General features: G+C 45.1%; 2 protein-coding genes across 2 annotated transcripts in view; both read left to right on the top strand.

Moving 5' to 3' along the window:
* Positions 1-3411: 3411 nt before the first annotated feature.
* LOC130357201 (putative gastrointestinal growth factor xP1) lies at positions 3412-9747 on the top strand. Its single transcript, XM_056559764.1, has 3 exons — positions 3412-3568; positions 8688-8834; positions 9537-9747. The coding sequence occupies exons 1-3, from the start codon at positions 3487-3489 to the stop codon at positions 9548-9550; spliced, it is 243 nt and encodes an 80-aa protein (XP_056415739.1). The 5' UTR covers positions 3412-3486; the 3' UTR covers positions 9551-9747.
* Positions 9748-11543: 1796 nt separating this feature from the next.
* Positions 11544-20901, top strand: part of LOC130357515 (putative gastrointestinal growth factor xP4) — a 40296-nt gene continuing 30938 nt past the window's right edge. The window contains exons 1-2 of the mRNA XM_056560212.1: positions 11544-11547; positions 11598-11701. Of these exons, the coding sequence (XP_056416187.1) occupies positions 11544-11547; positions 11598-11701 (108 nt within the window). The remainder of the gene's footprint in view (positions 11548-11597; positions 11702-20901) is intronic.

Genomic DNA, 20901 nt, shown 5'->3' on the forward strand with positions numbered 1-20901 from the left:
TATTTCCAGCACTTTGTAGAAAGTACGCCACCAAGAGTCCAGCCCGGGACCAGCAATGTGTACCTAATAAAGTGGCCGGGAATGTATCTAAGGTGACCTTGGGTTCTGTATTTACTTAGGGGGCCTGTAATAGTTTAGAGCTGTCTTCTGGGTCTGCTTTAGTTTAAGGGGTGGAATCCAGGAGGGTCTGTTATAATTTTTTTTTGGGGGGGGGGTGATGTATGTTTGTTTGGGGTTGTGAGACGTGTCCTACATACATGGGATGGAGCGCCTCAGTGACGTATGAACGTACATACAGCGGGCAGGTTTGGTGGCATCTGTGGTGGGTACTCATGGAGATTGGCTCACTGATAGGTTCTCTTTATGTCTGGTTACTCTTGCAAACCAGCAAAGTACTCTGCAAAGTTTCTCTACAAGTTCACTAGGTTCGCTATTTAAAAAAATATTTTTTTTTATTATTGAGATATCCATGTTTTTGCGATATCATCTGGCACCATCTTATCCCAAAGTAGAGGAACCGGAACTGCTTTTGCCCAATTGAGTGACAATGCCACATTTGGATAAGTCCATGGAGATCCACCTTGCACCTTTCCTTATAAAGCAGAGGTCTGTACAGAATTGGGTCACTATTTAGTAAGCAGAACAGCTAATCGATAAAAATTCACACCAGGAAACACTTATGGAGTCCTCCTTTAAAGGGGTACTCCACTGCCCCAGTGTTCAGAACATTTGGTTCCAAAAGCCCATTTAGTTCCGCCACGCCCCCTCAATGCAAGTCTATGGGAGGGGACGTACGCCCCCTCCCATAGACTTGCATTGAGGTGGCGTGGTCGTGACATCACGCACCGAGCTTTGGGAACTAAATGGTCTCAAAGCTCGGGCAGTGGAGTACCCCTTTAAGATGCCTCTAGAGCTTGGGTTATCATTTAAAGCATAATTTCAGATGATAACGTTTGCTCCATCTGTATCACTAGATGTTACTATCACGATTAAAGGGGTATTCCCGGAAAAAAAACTTTCTTTTTTTATATCAACTGGCTCCAGAAAGTTAAACAGATTTGTAAATTACTTCTATGAAAAAAATCTTAATCCTTTTAATAATTATCAGCTGCTGAAGTTGAGTTGTTCTTTTCTGTCTGGCAACGGTGCTCTCTGCTGACATCTCTGTTTGTCTCGGGAACTGCACAGAGTAGAAGAGGTTTGCTATGGGGATTTGCTTCTACTCTGGACAATTCCCAAGACAGGTCTCATCAGAGAGCACTTAGACAGAAAAGAACAACTCAACTTCAGCAGCTGATAAGTACTGAAAGGATTAAGATTTTTTTTTTAAATAGAAGTAATTAAAAAATCTGTTTAACTTTCTGTTAGCCAGTTGATATATATAAAAAAGTTTTTTTTTTCCTGGATAACCCCTTAAACCACTTAAGGACTCAGGGCGTACCTGTATGCCCTGAGTCCGTTCCCTTTCTATAGTGCAGGGCCACGGCGTGGGCCCCGCATCATAGCGGGTCAGGCCTGACCTCTAACAATGGCCAGGACCCGGGGCTAATAGCACGCGGCACCGCTATTAACCCTTTAGATGCGGCGTTTAAAGTTGAACGCCACATCAAAAGTGAAGGTAAACTATTCTCAGCTAGCTCAGCCGGCTGTTCGGGACCACAGCTGTGAAATTGCGGCGTCACGAACAGCTGGAACACACAAGGAGAGCCCCTACCTTCCTCCTGGTATCTGATCGCCGAATGATTGCTCAGTGCCTGAGATCCAGGCATGAGCAGTCAAGCGGCAGAATTATTGATCAATGTTATCCTATGGGATAACAATGATCAATGTAAAAGATCAGTGTGTGCAGTGTTATAGTCTCCTATGGGAGCTATAACATTGCAAAAAAAAAAAAAGTGGGAAAAAAACGAATAAAGATCTTTTAACCCCTTCCCTAGTAAAAGTTTGAATCACCCCCCTTTTTCCCATTTAAAAAAACCCAATGTAAATAAAAACAAAAATAAACATATGTGGTATTGCCGCATTAATAAACCGCATGGTCAATGGTGTATGCGCAAAAAAAATTCCAAAGTCCAAAATAGCGTATTTCTGGTCACTTTTTATATCAAGTCCAATTAATACAAATATGGTACCACTAAAAACTTCAGATCACGGCGCATAAAATGAGCCCTCATACCGCCCCATACGCGGAAAAATAAAAAAGTTATAGGGGTCAGAAGATGATTATTTTAAACATATTCATTTTTGTTGATGTAGTTATGATTTTTTCCAGAAGTCCGACAAAATCAAACCTATATAAGTAGGGGATCATTTTAATCGTATGGACTTACAGAATAAAGATAAGGTGTCATTTTTACCGAAAAATGTACTACGTAGAAACGGAAGTCCCCAAAATTTACAAAATAATGTTTTTTCTTCAATTTTGTCGCACAAGGTTTTTTTTTCCGTTTCGACGTAGACTTTTGGGTAAAATGACTGACGTCATTACAAAGTAGAATTGGTGGCGCAAAAAATAAGCCATCATATGGATTATTAGGTGCAACATTTTAAGAATTATGATTTTTTTTTAAAGGTAAGGAAGAAAATACGAAAGTGCAAAAACGGAAAAACACTGAGTCCTTAAAGGAGTACTCCGCCTCTGGCATCTTATCCCCTATCCAAAGGATAGGGGATAAGATGTTAGATCGCCGCGGTCCCGCTGCTGGGGACCCCGGGGATCACCGCTGCGGCACCCCGCTATCATTACTGCACAGAGCGAGTTCGCTCTGCATGTAATGACGGGCGATACAGGGGCCGGAGCAGCGTGACGTCATGGCTCCGCCCCTCATGACATCACGGCCCGTCCCCTTAATGCAAGTCTATGGCAGGGGGCGTGACGACCGCCACGCCCCCTCCCATAGACTTGTATTGACGGGGGCGGTCCGTGACATCACGAGGGGCGGAGCCGTGACATAACGATGCTCCGGCCCCTGTATAGCCCGTCATTACGTGCAGAGCGAACTCGCTCTGCGCAGTAATGATAGCGCGGTGCTGCAGCAGCGATCCCCGGGGTCCCCAGCAGCTGGACCCCGGCGATCGGACATCTTATCCCCTATCCTTTGGATAGGGGATAAGATGTCTGGGGGCGGAGTACCCCTTTAAGTGGTCAAGACCTTTCCACGTCAATAGCATAGAGGTCTTGCATAACATTTTGGGCTACTCCAAATCACATGAATTCACACCCAATGTAATATTGAAATTGGCACCATTTTACCCCAGATAAGATACAGAGGGTCATGACTCACTGGTCCCGCACCGTGCCAAAATAAAGTAAAAGTACAGGAGGCCATTGTGTTTCCTTGTCTTAGATGGACTCGCCTTAATAGACGGGATCTGATAAGAGATAGCAAACAACAACTAGGAATATAAAGTACGGTCCCTGGAGACTCGTCCATCCTACACTCTAATCCAACCTTCCACGGGCAAGACCAGGTGAGGAGAACAGCCATGGACTACAAGGTCTTTTGTTTATTTGCCATCGCCCTCATCGTTGGGTCCTTCAGCTCCGCACATGGACAGGCCGCACTAAGTAAGTAATAGGCATTATTAAGTTCAAAAAGACTAAAATTTATATTAGTCAAAAAAAAAGTTCATCATGTGTCTTATAAGATAATCCCCATTCAAGTGCATTATCAGAGAATGATGGGTTATTGGATAGTGGTTTAGGTTTAGGTTCTGATTAGGTTCCTCAACCAAAAGACATTATGGAGAACAGCTACAGAGGACGTCTCCCATTCTGGAGGACCTATCAGACTGTTGCATTATTTTTTTTAGCCAATTGTTTTAAATGGGAAAAGTGCAGTTCCTAATTAGCCCTGGGGTGGCACTGTGGGCAAATTCAACAGGTTCTCTAATCGATTGATTGCAGATGAATAATGATTTTGAAAGCATAAAGATGTTAAAGAAAAGAGGGAAAGGAAAATATCTGAGATTAAAGGGGTACTCCGGTGGATAGCAATTTATTTTAAATCAACTGATGCCAGAAAGTTAAACAGATTTGTAAATTACTTCTATTAAAAAATCTTAATCCTTCCAGTACTTATCAGCTGCAGTTTACTACAGAGAAAGTTCTTTTCTTTTTGAATATCTTTTCTGTCTGACCACAGTGCTCTCTGCTGACACCTCTGTGCAGGAGAGGTTTGCTATGGTATTTTGCTCCTACGCTGGACAGTTCCTGACATGGACAGAGGTGTCAGCAGAGAGCACTGTGGTCAGACAGAAAGGAAATTCAAAAAGAAAAGAACCTTCTCTGTAGTAAAGAGCAGCTGATAAGTGGAAGGATTAAAGGGGTTATCCAGGAAAAAACTTTTTTTTTATATATCAACTGGCTCCAGAAAATTAAACAGATTTGTAAATTACTATCAGGAAAAAATCTTAATCCTTTCAGTACTTATGAGCTGCTGAAGTTGAGTTGTTCTTTTCTATCTAAGTGCTCTCTGATGACACCTGTCACGGGAACCGCACAGTTTAGAAGCAAATCCCCATAGCAAACCTCTTCTACTCTGTGCAGTTCCTGAGACCAGCAGAGATGTCAGCAGAGAGCACTGTTGCCAGACAGAAAACAACAACTCAACTTCAGCAGCTGATAATTATTGAAAGGATTAAAAAAAAATTTATAGAAGTCATTTACAAATCTGTTTAACTTTCTGGAGCCAGTTGATATAAAGAAAAAACTTATTTCCTGGAATACCCCTTTAAGGATAAGGATGGATGGATAAGGATGACCTTGGAGGGGAAGATGTTCACATAAATGGATGAAGAGGACCTTAGAGCTTCTAAAAATTTATAGGGGAAAGCCATATAGGCTAATTTCAGGTCTATGAGTCAAGTTGGGTTGCAGTCCAATTTGTGATTCCTTTAGGGCAAAAAAGGGATCTATATATATAAATACCGTATTTTTCGCCATATAAGACGCACTTTTTCTTCCCCAAAACTGTGGGGAAAAAGTCGGTGCGTCTTATACGGCGAATACACCCCTATCGCGGCGGTCCCTGCGGCCATCAATGGCCGGGACCTGCGGCTAATACAGGACATCACCGATCGCGGTGATGCCCTGTATTAACCCTTCAGACGCGGCGATCAAAGCTGACTGCTGCGTCTGAAGGGAAAGTGACACTAACCCGGCTGTTCAGTCGATTTCACCGCGGCGGTCCCGAACAGCCCCACTGAATAGCCGGGTTAGTTCTTACAGGACACCGGGAGGGACCTTACCTGCCTCCTCGGTGTCTTCTCCGTTCAGGGATCCCCTGTATGGCCGGCGCTCTCCTTCCTCGTCATCACGTCGTCGCGTACGTGCGTCGGCGTGCGTAACGACGTGATGACGGAGAGCGAGGATACCCGGCCGGCAGCAGAGACGTTCCGGAGCGACGGGGACAGCGATGGAGCGACATCCAGGGCAGCGGTGACGGGTCCGGAGCGGCGGGGACACGTGAGTATTACCTCCTATGCAGTGGTCTTCAATCTGCGGACCTCCAGATGTTGCAAAACTACAACTCCCAGCATGCCCGGACAGCCAACGGCTGTCCGGGCATGCTGGGAGTTGTAGTTTTGCAACATCTGGAGGTCCGCAGGTTGAAGACCACTATTGGGTTCAAAATCTTTATTTTTTTTTATTTTGGGTGCGTCTTATACGCCGGTGCGTCCTATAGGGCGAAAAATGCGGTACATAAAATCCTTTCACTAAAAAATTATTTTTCTATAACATTTTTGAGCCACAAAATAATCTTCCTGTTGTAATATCAAAATTACAGCACATAGTATGGCCCTAAAATGTAGTCTATAAAATTGAAGAAATGTTATTAAAATATCAGATAGGTACAGATTCATGATATTTTTGAGAATCAAGACATTAAAGTAATAAAATGTTTTTTATTTTTTTTTATTTTTTATAATTCCATAATTCCCTCATGTTGGGCCCTGTTTAGTGTCATCGTCCCTTTTAAACGTTTTCCAAAATGAAATGAGTTCATGTAAATCCATCAGCTGGAGATGAGACGCGACCTAAGGCTGAAACCACGATTGTTTATACAACCTTCCTCTAAACGTTGTTGCGGTATGAGATTACTCAGCGTACACATGTCCGTAAACACCCGTCAGGTGACTGCGCCGGATGCTCCCGCTCATTCATAACCTCGGTTTGTTTAATTCCTGATGTAAACCATTTTAAGGAAACAGAATTAATCGTTGAATTTCTTAGCGTTGCCTGTTTGTATTAGCGTCTTATAAATAAAGCTTTGTATATTCACACGGTTAAACAGAAGTCTGAGGCTGCTCTTAGAAACAGTCCTTAGAGGTTTGGCACAGTCCCCCCTCTTCCCACTAGGCCCTATTGCTCGTAGGAGGATGCCAGAATAATAAGGCCCTATAATGAGTTACAGATTTTGGGAGCGTATGGAGCGGAGGGTAACACCCTATGGGAGTAGCGCCTTGACAGGGGTTTTAGTGTACTTAAGGGGTTAAAGTTGTTTATGGAACCTTGGGGGGTTAAAATGGGTGGTTTTCTGGTGTTTATTTTTTTATTTTTATTGGGAGGCTCAGTAGTCGGGTGGAGGAGTATTAGGGGTATTTAAAGGGGTAGTCCAGTGGTGAAAAACGTATCCCCTATCCTAAGGATAGGGGATAAGTTTGAGATCACGGGGGGTCCGACCGCTGGGGCCCCCTGCGATCTCTCTGTACGGCGTCCCGGCTCTCCGCCCAGATAGCGGGTGTCGACCCCCGCACGAAGCGGCGGCCGACACGCCCCCTCAATACATCTCTATGGCAGAGCCGGAGATTGCCGAAGGCAGCGCTTCGGCTCTGCCATAGCGTTGTATTGAAGGGGCGTGTCAGCCGCCGTTCGTGCGGAGGTCGACACGCCCCCTTCCCGCGGGCTGTCGGGGCTCCGTACAGGAGATCGCAGGGGGCCCCAGCAGTCGGACCCCCAGAGAGATCTGCAACTTATCCCCTATCCTTAAGATAGGTGATAAGTTGTTCACCACTGAGTCACCACTGGACTATTCCTTTAAGGGCTGTAAGGGGAGGAGCTAGCCAATGACGGGAAAGCTAGTTGAAGAAGTCCTACCCACCCTCTCTTTGTGTGTGAGGTTTGGTTAGTTTGGGAGGCAGGTCTAAGGGTCCTTGGAGGTGTGTATGGTTTTAAATATTGTTAAGAGTATGGAAATGGTGGAGAGTTGGCCAGTTGTTATGGTACAGTTATTTATAATATTTATATGTTTATAATGGTGTTAAATTAACGGGCTAAAAAGCCCATTTCTCCAACCAGGTCTTGTGTATCTTATGGTAAAAAGGGGTGGTTGGAGGGAGGGAATGGTAGGTGGTACGTGGGGGTAATTTATTGGTTAATTGGCCATACCCTGAGTACGTATCTAAAATCCCTCCAGTCATCCATTGGTGCCCAGTAAATTCCAGTTGTAGCTCTTGAGTGCTGCCATCAGGGCCATACAGCCAGCAGAGTCAGGGGCCCATCCATTGTCACCCAGTTTAGTCTGTAGCACTAAATCAACTCAATAGGGACCTATTTACTTGGGTAAATTATATGGGCCACCTAGGACTGGAAAAAAAACTGCGTCCCCTCTCTTTGTCCAAAACAGGCACTGCTATACATTTTGCAATCCCAAATAAAGCCCATGCTACCTTGTGTACCCCTTGCCATATTGTTTTTCTACCTTCCCCTACATTGCTCCTTCCATCCTGTGTGTGTTCCCTGCTCCCCTTTCCACACAGAACCATTCCCACTTTTTGCCCTCCCCCACAGATCCCCTGTTACTTAGCATCCCCTTCTGCTCCTGACATCTTGTATCCCCCTACATTTGCCTCCCCTTAAAAAGCCCCTGAATCTGCCATAATCCATGTACTACGTCCCTACAATGAGTCTCTGCCCCTCCCCCCCATATTTTACCCTTGCTATGGTAAATTTGAAGGGTAGGACTGCCGAGACATATATTTATTGGTGTAAAGGTGTCTTTTCGTGTGAACACGTGATAAGGGCCATATTGGTAGAAGCTTCCAAATCTGGGCCTCTACATGTGGCCTGAATATTGGGGCAGAAGGATTCCAATGACCTTACGTATTTCGTAAGGCACATCTGAAGTCCAACACAAATATACCACTTAGTCCAGATACGTAATATCCTATACGTATTATATTATCCTATTGTAGGCCTTGGGTTAAAATTAATGGAGTACTCCGCCCATAGACATCTTATAGGGGATAAGATGTCTGATCCCCATCAGCGGTACCCCCGCAATCTCCCTGTTGCACCCGGTGTTCGTTTAGAGCGTCTGGGTGACGTCACGGCCATGCCCCCTCAATGCAAGTCTATGGGAGGGGGCATGACGGCCGTCACGCCCCCTCCCATAGACTTGCATTGAGGGGGCATGGCCCAAGATGTCATGAGCAGGGTGAGTCCGTGACGTCATGAGCCTCTGCCCCGCTTTGCCAGTCATCCAGAGCAAAGGTCACCAGATGTCTGGGGTGCCCCAGCCTTCGGATAGGGGATAAGATGTTTTTCACTGGAGTACCCCTTTAAGTAAAGAGTAATGTTCCGTGAATGAATTTCCTTTCCTTACTGTAGCTTTATCTCTTATACCCTTTACAGCTGCTGCCGGACACTGAGCTTACAATTCATGATTTTGTTTGTCCTTTTTCAGCTCAGGCCCAATGCAACGTTCTACCCGTTGCAAGAGTAAATTGTGGAGAACCCGGAATCACAGCAACTGAGTGTTTCAACAAGGGATGCTGCTTCGACAGCACTAACCCAGATGCCATCTGGTGCTACTACGCTCGTCCAGATGATGGTAAGATTTAGGCTCTAAACCATATTCCAGTATCTCAGACATGTTGGATCATTCTGATCGTGATAAAACGTATCCGTGTGCAGCCTAAGGTGGTTGCATACTATTTAAGCTTAAACAGTGCCACTCTTATCCACTGGTAGCATCTGGTACTGCATTGACTAAGCCAATGACCAAGGGTTTCACTGTTTTGGTGGAACTTTTTTTCTTTGACGCAACCTCTTAACATATAAATCCTCAATTCCCATTCTGAATAGACTTGATTAAGAATCTGCCACCGTTTTGTGCATACAGCTCCTATGCAGACCTTTGTATCTCCATGGTTTCAAACGACAAACAAACCCTGTGTATTTTGATCCCACACTCATGTGTTACCCCCTTATATTTGGCCTCTATTCTTTCAATTTCTCACAAATTTTTAAAGCCCGACCATTAATGAGGGTGTTATTGCACCAATTAGTTTAGGTTTAAACCTCGTGTATCCAACAGATGGCCCAATTTTTAGGGAGCATGTATCAGTGGTAGGTTCCCTTTTAAAAACCTAAAAAGTGGGGACAGATACTTTGATTTCTGAGACACAGATCTAAAAGGGGGCAGGACTTATGCTTCTCTACCATATAGCCGGTGCTCATGGGCGGGTCAGAGGCGGAGCCTACTAAACATCATGGAATGTCGCATTAATAATGGCTGTTTTTTTCTCTGTAGAGTGCGTCTTGTAAATGGACTCTGATGAACAACACGGTCTCTGCCAGTGGAAGAACGCCATAGGACACAACCGTCATCGCGTATCATCTCTACCTATAGACGGAACTATCAGAAAACCATCTCTGCCAGATTTCACATCCTAAAAGACTTTCCCTCTTTCTAAATTTATTACAGCCAGGCACATATGTAAAGAAATAAAGCTGCAATTGGAAATAAAGGCGTGTTTTGCTTTTTTTTTATTTTTTTTATTATCAGTGAGGGGGAGAGTGGACACCATAGCAATGGACCCCCTTTAATGGTATTGCCACCAAAGCTAGAAGGGCCTGGTATTTGTTTCTCTACTTCTCATGGCTATATGGTCCTAACTCCCTTTGCTGAGGGTTGAATGGGGAATTCAATCCCCAGCAAAGGGAGGTAGGACCATACAAAGGCCCCATTGGAGCCACAGGTGGTGGCATCCTGGTTGGGAAACACTGGTACGTGGTACGGTACGTCTTAGATCATTCATGCTGTTCTGAGCTGAAAAACTCTGTGCTACTGCTAACCCAGTATTTGCCACCTCAGTGCTAACATTTCCTGTTGTTTTCCAATGAATAGAGCGACAACATTAGAGCCAAATTACAAACAGCTCCACCTTAGGCTATTTCTGGTATTGCAGCATGTTTATTTCAAGTGAATGGGGCTGAGATGTAATACTAAACATAGACCCAAAACGTTTTTGAAATTCCAAATGGACCAAAAATTGCTAACATCATTATGGATCACTGGAGAAAAAGGGTCTAGATGAGACACAACCAGATTGGGGGTGGGGGGGATACAACCAAATACCTGTTGCCTTGGTAAATACCAGTGACATATACTATAAGGTACTACAAACCAAACCCGCTCCACCCGTACACTTTAGAGAAAGGGATGCTGAAGCTGCTGGTTTCTCCCAACTCTCCTCTGATAGATGGTGTCAAGAAAGACCACTGAAGTGTCTGGTAGAAGCTTACTGCTCTCTACCCATTAAAAACACATGAACTTGTGCTGCCCACACGGGGGGTGTAGACGTAGTATGGGGCTCTCTGGAGGGTAGTAGTACACCTAGAAGAGCCTATGGTATCACAGTAGCTTCCAGGATCTGGCTGAACCCTGAATATCCTCCTGTGGTTTCTGTAACTGTTGTGATTAAGGGTCAACACAAAAAGGGTAATCCTTAACCCCGGGACACTCTATGGTGATAGTGTCTGGGTGCTGGTGTTCCATTCATGTTAGGTGCAAATGACTTGAACCAGACACAAAGGAACATACTTTACTTGAAGATTCCTTTGTACACCAAGATTTGTACACCAATACAGTATACAGCCTCCTTACAGTCTACAGTGTATAATATGTGGGCATAATTATCATGAAGTAAGTGTCTAGTAACATTTAGGTGTTACTTTGGGACACACATTTCATTTCGGTTAACTCTACAGAGGAGGGTCACAGCTTAGCTCATTGTATATGTAGCAGACTTATATACAAGGTTAGCTGTGTTATGATTCCCTATCACAGGGTGTAAGGTAAAAAGGTTGAGGCTTGTAAGACACATGGCGTGGACTCTGGCAGGAATCCTGCAAAGAGTCCAGTGGTTAGCAGAAGAGCACTTGTTCAGCTCTATCTCTCCTGACCCCGAAACGATTCCCCTTTTTGGAATAAAAATATAAAATAAAAATGTAGAAATAGATAACCCTTCAGCATGAACTGGAAGCAGTTCTTGGTACTACACCTCCTTAACTCCACATGATGCCTTGGTTCAATGTATGGATTAACTAACTAATTTGGATAAGTTCCAGCCGTCTAGGAGACAGAGTTGGACTTGTGTACTTCTCCCACAGAACTTTCTTGCTGGGAAGAATGTAAGCTTTCTTATTGTTCCTGTGTGGCCCTTCCAGTTGAGTAAAGACAAGTTCTTCCTCATCACAGCAACATTTTGGTTCCTCTTACACTCCCTCTGAAACCAGACATGGTTGAGTAATCTTGATGGGTATGCTGCCTTACTTTCACCTTGTGTCTTTTGGCTTTTTCTTGTTACAGCAATACCTCAGTACCTTCAAGATTCTGTAGCTATTGACTATTGTACATTGTCGTGGCCGGATAGGGTCACCAAGAAACCATCAAGGATTCTTCATAGACTGCCAGTAACACACTACCCCTTAAGACCAGGCTTACTCCCCTCGAGCCCTCCCACCATAAATAAGACACTTTAAGGGGTACTGTGCCCCTAGACATCTTATCCCCTACCCAAAAGATAGGGGATAAGATGTCTGATAGCGGGGGTCCTACCGCTGGGGACCCCCATGATCTCAGCTGTGGCACCCCAGACATCCGGTGCACAGAGCGAACTTCGCTCTGTGCCCGATGACTGGCGATGCGGGGCATAGGCTCGTGATGTCACAGTCATGCCCCACTCGTGATGTCACGGCCATGCCCCCTCAATACAAGTCTATGGGAGGAAGCGTTACGACCGTCACGCCCCCTCCCATAGACTTGCATTGATGGGACGTGGCCATGATGTCACTAGTGGGGCGTGACCAAGACGGCATGAGCCTCCAGTGCTGCACCCAACGCGCTAAACAAACATCGGGTGCAGCAAGGAGATCGCCGGGGGACCCCAGTGGTGAGACCCCCACGATCAGACAACTTATCCCCTATCTTTTGGATAGGGGATAAGATGTCGAGGGGCCGAGTACCTTTTTAACAACTGTATTAAGTTTTAACTGGATTGGGTGGTTGGTCACAGCGTAGTACATAGTAACTGTAAACAAGTGCACAGCAGTTGAATGTGTAACCATATACAGTGACACATCTTGACTAACTTGCTTTATGCTGAATCAGTATGCCGGCCGCCGGTTCCCCAGTGGGCATGAGTGCCTTCAGTCTCCCACATTTTCCTCTCATTATGCTCCATCACCAGCTAAACCAAAAACCAAAGTGTCACCGGCTGGAGAAAGTGGATCCGCTGGACCTGTATGGACACTGACTGAACCATATCAGGGAGCGGACTCTAAGGTGCCGTTGGTTTTCACCAGAGCATGCCGCAAAGCCGAATGGTCTTGCTGCGGCAGGTGGCACCCAGGTCGCTACCCCTGACATGATTAGTCCACACAGGCTGCCTAGGTGAAACTTGGCACTGGAGTACACAAGAATAGTCAGTCGTAGCAGAAGATCAAGGTCAGGCAGCAAAGAAGCATAGTCAGGTCACAGGCACGAGGTCAGGAGGCAGGCGGCAAAGGTGCGAGGTCAGGTCACAAGCAGGAGGTCTGGAACACTAATAGGCAATACACAGAAGAACGCTTTCACTAGGCACAAAGATCCGTCAGGGAACAGTAGGAAGTGCCGGAACAAAATAAATTGGTTTCAGACAAGAACCTATTATTGGTGCACTGGCCCTTTAAATTTAGAAGAACTGGCGCGCATGCCCTAGGAGGCAGGGACGTGCACGCTGGCAGAGATGAACAGGAGGAGGAGAACAGAGTGGGGCTCGCAAGCGAGCGCACCCCGCAATGCGAGGAGCAAGACCACCGGGGAAAGAAGAGGACGGGGCGGAAGGTGAGCGGCAGTCCGGCATTCGCATGCCTGTGCGTCCCGCAATGTGAATCGCGGCACTGCCGGGAGCAGAGGGCAACACAAGAGAACGCTCCCGGACGGTGCGAGAGCCCTAACACAAAGCCTAAAAGGGAAGGACACAGAACCAGCAAAAAAACACCAGCCTTTAAATATTTTCAATTATCATTATAATCACTTTTTCATATATATATATTTTTAAATAGGGGTAACAAAAGGCAGTCACAACCAACAAAAGGAAACAACGCCATTTCGAGATACAATACGGTAAAAAGAATACAACACACAAAAAAGGGATGGCGGTATGCTTCACTCCCACGCTGGTGAGTATAGAGACAGGGAAAGAGGGGTGGGGGTTATAAACTATGGGCATACCCACCAACTCCCAGATCCTCACATTAAAGGGGTACTTTACTACCCCAGCGTTCAGAACTTTTGTTCCTGACACTTGGAGAGGACGGCGGGGGTTGTGACATCATGTTACACCCCCCTCCATAGACTTGCATTGAGGGGGCGTGGCGTGATATCACGGGGGGGGGGGGCGTGGCCGTGATGTCACGACCCCCGCTGCCCGCACCCTGTGTTCTATACAAACGCTGGCTGCTGCAAAGAGATTGCGGAGTTCCCAGCTGTGGGACCCCCACGATCTGACTTCCAAAGGATAGGGGATCAGATTTCTTGGAGCGGAGTACACCTTTAACTCCTAGGCATTTTGGTCCGGCTCAGTTAACCCCTCATGTCCTGCCCCTCTCCTGTCCGGCCAGTCAGATTCACCTAAGCCAATGCGGTCAGGTTCATAGAATTTTTGAGAGGTTGGGTGTCAAAGGTGAGCAGTGTATACACAGTGACTACCAGGGGTGGGTGACAGACGTGAGGCTGGAAGGGGGCCACTATGAGTATCACCAATGTGCTCACACATTTAGACCAACGAGGAGGAGCGTGGGATCAGGGCACAAATAAGATTTCAGGATTCCACAATAGCAGCCACTGATCTATGAGCTTTCTTACAGGGGTCTCACCTGACGTCCTAGTACGTAGCTTTGCCCCTTTCCTTTCTTCGATCTGTGAAATGAGATAAGATCTTATCTGATGTAGATGGAATTTCACCTTAGTCACGTAGTTACTAGATTTAGAATATAGGAGGTGAGGGGAGAGGTAGGCCTCACCTTGAGTAAACCTTCTTTGAAGAATACAGCAAAAAGATCCGAGGGTATAAAATAACCCCCGTGCCCATGGTCAACAGAGCAGAGAGAAGATGGTGACGGAACGGAGACTGTTCTGGGTTCTGGCCCTCGTTGTGTTCCTGGCTGCCAGCTGTACGGCCATAACTCTCAGTAAGTACTGGTGCTTGGGAAGACTTCCATTACTCAAAGGTAGCAGTCACATCCAGGCCTTATACCTGAGGGGCCCAAAGACCCCTTTTTCACACAGGAAGACACCAGTGTTATCAATGCTCTGTGGTAGGTGGGGCCTGTTACAGAGTTTGCACTAGGGTAAATGTATTTATGCAGCACAAGTGGTACAGTCAGAGGCCTATCCCCTGCCCCCCCTCCCACTTTAGTATATTCTACCCACTATAGCACAATCCAATGAGGACAGTATATTTTAACTTAGGTTAAAAAAAAAATACCTAGTAGCACTTATATAAAACTAGATAGATTCAACTCGACCGGAGCAACATGGTTTCCTTTATTACCGTCACAGTGACCCTTCTTGCCACCTTGTGTCTACCCCTGACCCCCTCCTGTCACCTCGTGCCTACACCTGACCCCCTCCTGTCACCTCGTGCCTACACCTGACCCCCTCCTGTCACCTTCTCTCTACCCCTGACCCCCTTCTGTCACCTTGTGTCTACACCTGACCCCCTAGTGCCACATTGTGTCTACCCCTGACCCCCTCCTGTCACCTTCTCTCTACCCCTGACCCCCTTCTGTCACCTTGTGTCTACACCTGACCCCCTCCTGTCACCTTGTGTCTACCCCTGACCCCCATTGCCACATTGTGTCTACCCCTGACCCCCTCCTGTCACCTTCTCTCTACCCCTGACCCCCTTCTGTCACCTTGTGTCTACACCTGACCCCCTATTGCCACATTGTGTCTACCCCTGACCCCCTCCTGTCACCTTCTCTCTACCCCTGACCCCCTATTGCCACCTTCTCTCTACCCCTGACCCCCTCCTGTCACCTTCTTTCTACACCTGACCCCCTATTGCCACCTTGTGTCTACCCCTGACCCCCTCCTTTCACCTTCTTTCTACACCTGAAACCCTATTGTTTACCTCTGACCCCCTCCTGACACCTTGTGTCTACCCCTGACCCCTTACTGCCACCTTGTGTTCCTACCTTTCCCACATAGACCACCTTTCATCTTTTGTGTGTTCCCTTATTTTCTTTCCCCCAAAAACTTGCCACATTGTGTCCTCTTTGCCATCTTAGGTCTCATCTACCTTCTTGCACCTCCTTTCATACCAACACCCTGCAAATGGTCCCAGATACCTTTTGCCTCCCCCTAATCCCACCCTGGGTATGGTACCTAGAAAATTACAATCAAATTTTTAGGGCACGTTCCCACGTGCCATATTTTGCTGCGTATTTTCTTTCCCATTGAAGTCAATGGGTAGGAAAATCAGCCGTGTATTTTGCTACCCATTAACTTCAATGGGAAAGAAAATACGCAGCAGCAAATACACAGCGAAATACGGCACGTGGGAACGTGCCCTTAAGGTGGTTTGTTTGCTTTTTTTTTTATATATCTGAAGACATAAGAGCAATTTAGAGGGAGAGTACAGATCTGGTCCCCCATTTATATCCAGAATGATGGAGTGTAAGGAGTCTAAATGGAGATGTCGGGACACTTGGAGTCAAGCACCTCGCACAGTACTGCTCCGTTATTTTCACCAGGCTGACGATTGCAGCTTTTCAATCCAGATACATAACAAATAGCCAGTGAAGTTTTTTTTTTGTTTCCTTCAGATAATTGTCATTAAAGGGGTACTCCCCTTGAAAACATTTTTTTTTAATCAACCCGGCCGCCCCCCCCTAGGTACACCACTGCTCTGCTGACACCTCTGTCCATGTCAGGAACTGTCCAGAGCAGGAGAGGTTTGCTATGGGGATTTGCTCCTACCCCGGACAGTTCCTGACATGGACAGAGGTGTCAGCAGAGAGCACTGTGGTCAGACAGAAAGGAAATTCAAAAAGAAAAAGAACTTCCTGTGGAGCATACAGCACCTGATAAGTACTGGAAGGATTAAGATTTTTATTTATAGAAGTAATTTACAAATCTGTTTAACTTTCTGGCACCAGTTGATTTAAAATAAAATGTTTCCCAGTGGAGTACCCCTTCAAGTTTTTTTTTGTCCTTTTTCAGCTCAGGCCCAATGCACTGTTGTGCCCGCTGCAAGAGTAAATTGTGGACACTACGGCATCACACAAACCCAATGCATCAACCAGGGGTGCTGCTTTGACAAATCTGTCCCAAAATCCATCTGGTGCTTCTATCCTGCCTCATATGTTGGTAAGATTTAAAGAAAAGACTTCTTCATTTGTACAGACTAAAAACTATTCTCCATGATGTCACTGTAGTAAAACGTCTGGGAATGTTACAACATTCTGATAATGATAAACGTACCTAATCTTTAGTGATCTGTGCCCGGCTAGGGTCGCCACGTCTCTTGCAAAAAAATATCGGCAATGCTCATTTGCATAATTAATTATATATGCGTGACATCACAGGATACACAAATGCGTGGGAAATTTTGTCCTATTCTGACCCCTATAACTTTTTTTTATTTCTCCTTATACGTGGATGTATGAGGGTCATTTTTTGCGCCCGATCTGTAGTTTTTAATTTTTGTTTTGATGTGACTTTCTAATCGCTTTTTTTAAAATTAAATTTGGGAGTTACAATTAGTTACTAACCACAACTCCCAGCATGCCCTGATACAGCCTGTGGCTCAGCAGCTGCTCCAAACAAAAACTACAACTCCCAGCATGCCCTGATACAGCCTGTGGCTCAGCAGCTGCTCCAAACAAAAACTACAACTCCCAGCATGTTGGACTATATAGTAGTATATAGTATAGGTCAGTGTTTCCCAACCAGGGGCGCCTCCAGCTGTTGCAAAACTACAACTCCCAGCATGTTGGATTATATAGTAGTATATAGTATAGGTCAGTGTTTCCCAACCAGGGGCACCTCCAGCTGTTGCAAAACTACAACTCCCAGCATGTTGGACTATATAGTAGCATATAGTATAGGTCAGTGTTTCCCAACCAGGGGTGCCTCCAGCTGTTGCAAAACTACAACTCCCAGCATGTTGGACTATATAGTAGCATATAGTATAGGTCAGTGTTTCCCAACCAGGGGTGCCTCCAGCTGTTGCAAATCTACAACTCCCAGCATGCCCAGACAGCCAAAGTTGGAGTTGTAGTTTTGAAACAGCTGGAGGCGCTCTGGTTGGGAAAAACTGGTATAGGATATGGTGCAACATTCCGTTAGTTGGAGGATTGCTTGGATAAATACCGCCCTTTTAATGTATTTTTAATATAAAATTACCGACAGGGTGGCCAAAATACCGGCCGTGACGGTAAAAAAACTCTCAGGTGGCAACCCTATGCCCGGCAGCTGCTGCCAAGGCTAATAAAGTCATGTGATGTATAGAGAGGCATAGAGGCACATGACAAGGACATAATTACCTCTGTATAAATCATATTGGACACATATGAAGTGTTGCGTCCAATTCTGGGCACCTGTATATAGTGTTGAGCGCGAATATTCGAAATGCGATTTTTTACCGCGAATATCGTCACTTTGCGATTTCGCGAATATTTAGACTATAGTGATATATATTCGTAATGACAAATATTCGTATTTGTAATGCAAATTTATGCTAATATTTATGCTAATATTTATACGAATATTGGCACTTCCATACTGGACACTGATCCCTCCCTTCTTTTAGGTGAAAGATATAATTGCGCATGCGCACTATGCAAATTTCATTATGAATTTTCGCATAAAAAAATTAAACGAACATAGCGAATATGCGAATTTCGTGAATATTCGTCCATATATTCGTGAAATATCGCAAATTCAAATATGGCCCCTTACGCTCATCACTATGCTGTATATAAGAAGGACATGGCTGAACTGAACTTACAGACTGGTTCTGCATGACTAGTGATGAGCGGCAGGGGCCATATTCAAAGTCGCAATATTTCGCAAATATATTGACGATTATTCGTCCTATGTTTGCGAAATTCGCATATTCACTATGTTCATTCACTTTTTTTTTCATGCAAAAATTCGCATTGGAAAATTTGCATAAAATTCACATTTAAATTTGCATGTGAAAAAACAAAACAAAAAAAAAACAGACCCACGTGATAGACCCCTATTCGCATGGAAAATTTGCTGAAAAGTTAGCATGTGAAAAAAATAACTAAGAAAAACGAATATTAGTCATTACAAATATATAGCACTATATTTTAACTATTCGCAAGATCGCAAAGTGCCGATATTCATGATAAAAATGTGCATTACGAATATTCGTGCTCAACACTAATGAAAATTATTATCCTGCTGGGGAGAAAAGGGCAGGAACTCAGTTCCCACGCGTTCCTGCAGGACTTGAGCCCTTATTAGATCCAAATACAGAAGAACGAAGTTCCAGCTCGTACGTGTGGTAAAAACGGGAATCTCTGTTCAGCAATCCGAAAATACAGCATTTAGTGCAAGACAAAATACGCCGACCTGTTTCGGGTCTCCTGTACGCTTAAAGGGGTACTCCGCTGCTCAGCGTTTGGAACAAACTGTTCCGAATGCTGGAGCCGATGCCGGGCGCTTTTGATGTCATTGCCCTGCCCCCTCATGCAGTCACACCCCGCCCCCTCAATGCAAGTCTATGGGAGGGGGCGTAACAGCCATCACGCCCCCCTCCCATAGACTTGCATTGAGGGGGCGGGACGTCACGAGCTCCAGGCGCCATCTCCAGCATTCGGAACAGTTTGCTCCAAATGCTGAGCAGCGGAGTACCCCTTTAATCTTGGCATCCTGTGATTTGGGGACAACCTTCAATCTCGGAGGAAGTTGCAGTATCCTAGCACAGATCATGTTTGCAGAAAATATAATGGCTGCTGTGTCCTTACTGTGTTTCCTTACATTTGTCTTAGGCTAAGTTTCTACTTGGGTTTTTATTTTTTTTAAACGCCAAGAAAAACGCCAATTCTGCCGCATGACGTTTTTTTAGGCCAAAAAACGCCGCGGAGAGATGTTAGCTGTAAATCAATGAGAAATTGAAAAAATCTTATTCCACTTGGCGTTTTTCACTTTGGCGTTTTTTTAATCCTTTTGGCGTTTTTTCACTCTTTTTTGACGTTTTTCATCTCCTTGGCGGTTTTCCAAAATCACAGCATGTTGAGCCACTGGCGTGTTTTTTTAGTTTCTTTTTAGTCAAAATCGTGGAGTGTGGAAATACCCCATATGTGGGCATAAAATGCTCTGCGGGCGCACAACAAGGCTCAAGAGTTAGAGAGCACCATGTACATTTGAGGTCTAAATTGGTGATTTACACAGGGGTGGCTGATTTTACAGCAGTTCTGACATAAACACAAAACAATAAATACCCACATGTGACCCCATTTTAGAAACTACATCCCTCATGTAATGTAATAAGGGGTACAGTGAGCATTTACACCCCACAGGTGTTTGACAAATTCTCATTAAATTTAGATGTGAAAATGACAAAAAAAATGTTTTCACTAAAATGCTGGTGTTGCCCTACATTTTTTATTTTCACAAGGGAGAATAGGAAAAAAATTGTAGCCCCATTTCTTCTGAGTAAGAACAAGCCCCATATGTGGATGTAGAGTGCTCTGCGGGTGCACTACAATGCTCAGAAGAGAAGGAGCGCCATTGGGATTTTGGAGAGAGAATGTGTCCGGAATTGAAGGCCATGGGTGTTTACAAAGCCCTCATAGTGCCAGAACAATGGAGCCCCCCCACATGTGACCCCATTTTTGAAACTACACCCCTCATGTAATGTAATAAGGGGTACAGTGAGCATTTATACCCCACAGGTGTCTGACAGATTTTTGGAACAGTGGTCTGTGAAAAGGAATTTTTTTTTTTTCATTTGCACAGCCCACTGTTCCAAAGATCTGTCAAACGCCAGTGGGGTGTAACTACTCACTGCACCCCTTATTACATTACATGAGGGGTGTAGTTTCAAAAATGGGGTCATATGTGGGGGGGGGTCCACTGTTCAGGCACCATGAGAGGCATTGTAAACGCACAAGGCCAACGACTTCTATTCCAACCAAATTCTCTCACCAAATGCCCAATGGCGCTCCTTCTCTTCTGAGCATTGTAGTTTGCCATCAGAGCACTTTACATCCACATATGGGGTATTTCCAAATTCAGTAGAAATGGGGTTATACATTTTGGGAGGCTTTTTCTCCAATTACCCCTTGTGAAAATGAAAAATTTGGGGTAACATCAGATTTTAGTGAAAAAAATAAAAAAAATTATTTTCCTGTCCAAATTTTGTGGAAATTTGTCAAACACCTGTGGGGTGTTAAGGCTCATTGTACCCCTGGTTATGTTCCTTGGGGGGTGTAGTTTCCAAAATAGTATGCCATGTGTTTTTTTTTCAGCTGTTCTGGCACCATAGGGGCTTCCTAAATGTGACATACCCTCCAAAAACCATTTCAGCAAAATTTGCTTTCCTAAAGCCAAATGTGACTCTTTCTCTTCTGAGCATTGTAGTGCGCCAGCA

The sequence above is a fragment of the Hyla sarda genome, chromosome 2 (genome assembly GCF_029499605.1).
Source record: "Hyla sarda isolate aHylSar1 chromosome 2, aHylSar1.hap1, whole genome shotgun sequence".
In the NCBI taxonomy this organism is placed as follows: Eukaryota; Metazoa; Chordata; class Amphibia; order Anura; family Hylidae; genus Hyla; species Hyla sarda.

Excerpts from the sequence above, each read along its gene's own strand:
- LOC130357201 (XM_056559764.1), top strand. The coding sequence starts at position 3,487 with ATGGACTACAAGGTCTTTTGTTTATTTGCCATCGCCCTCATCGTTGGG. Across the intron at positions 3,569-8,687 it reads ACATGGACAGGCCGCACTAA|CTCAGGCCCAATGCAACGTT; the intron begins GTAAGTAATAGG and ends GTCCTTTTTCAG.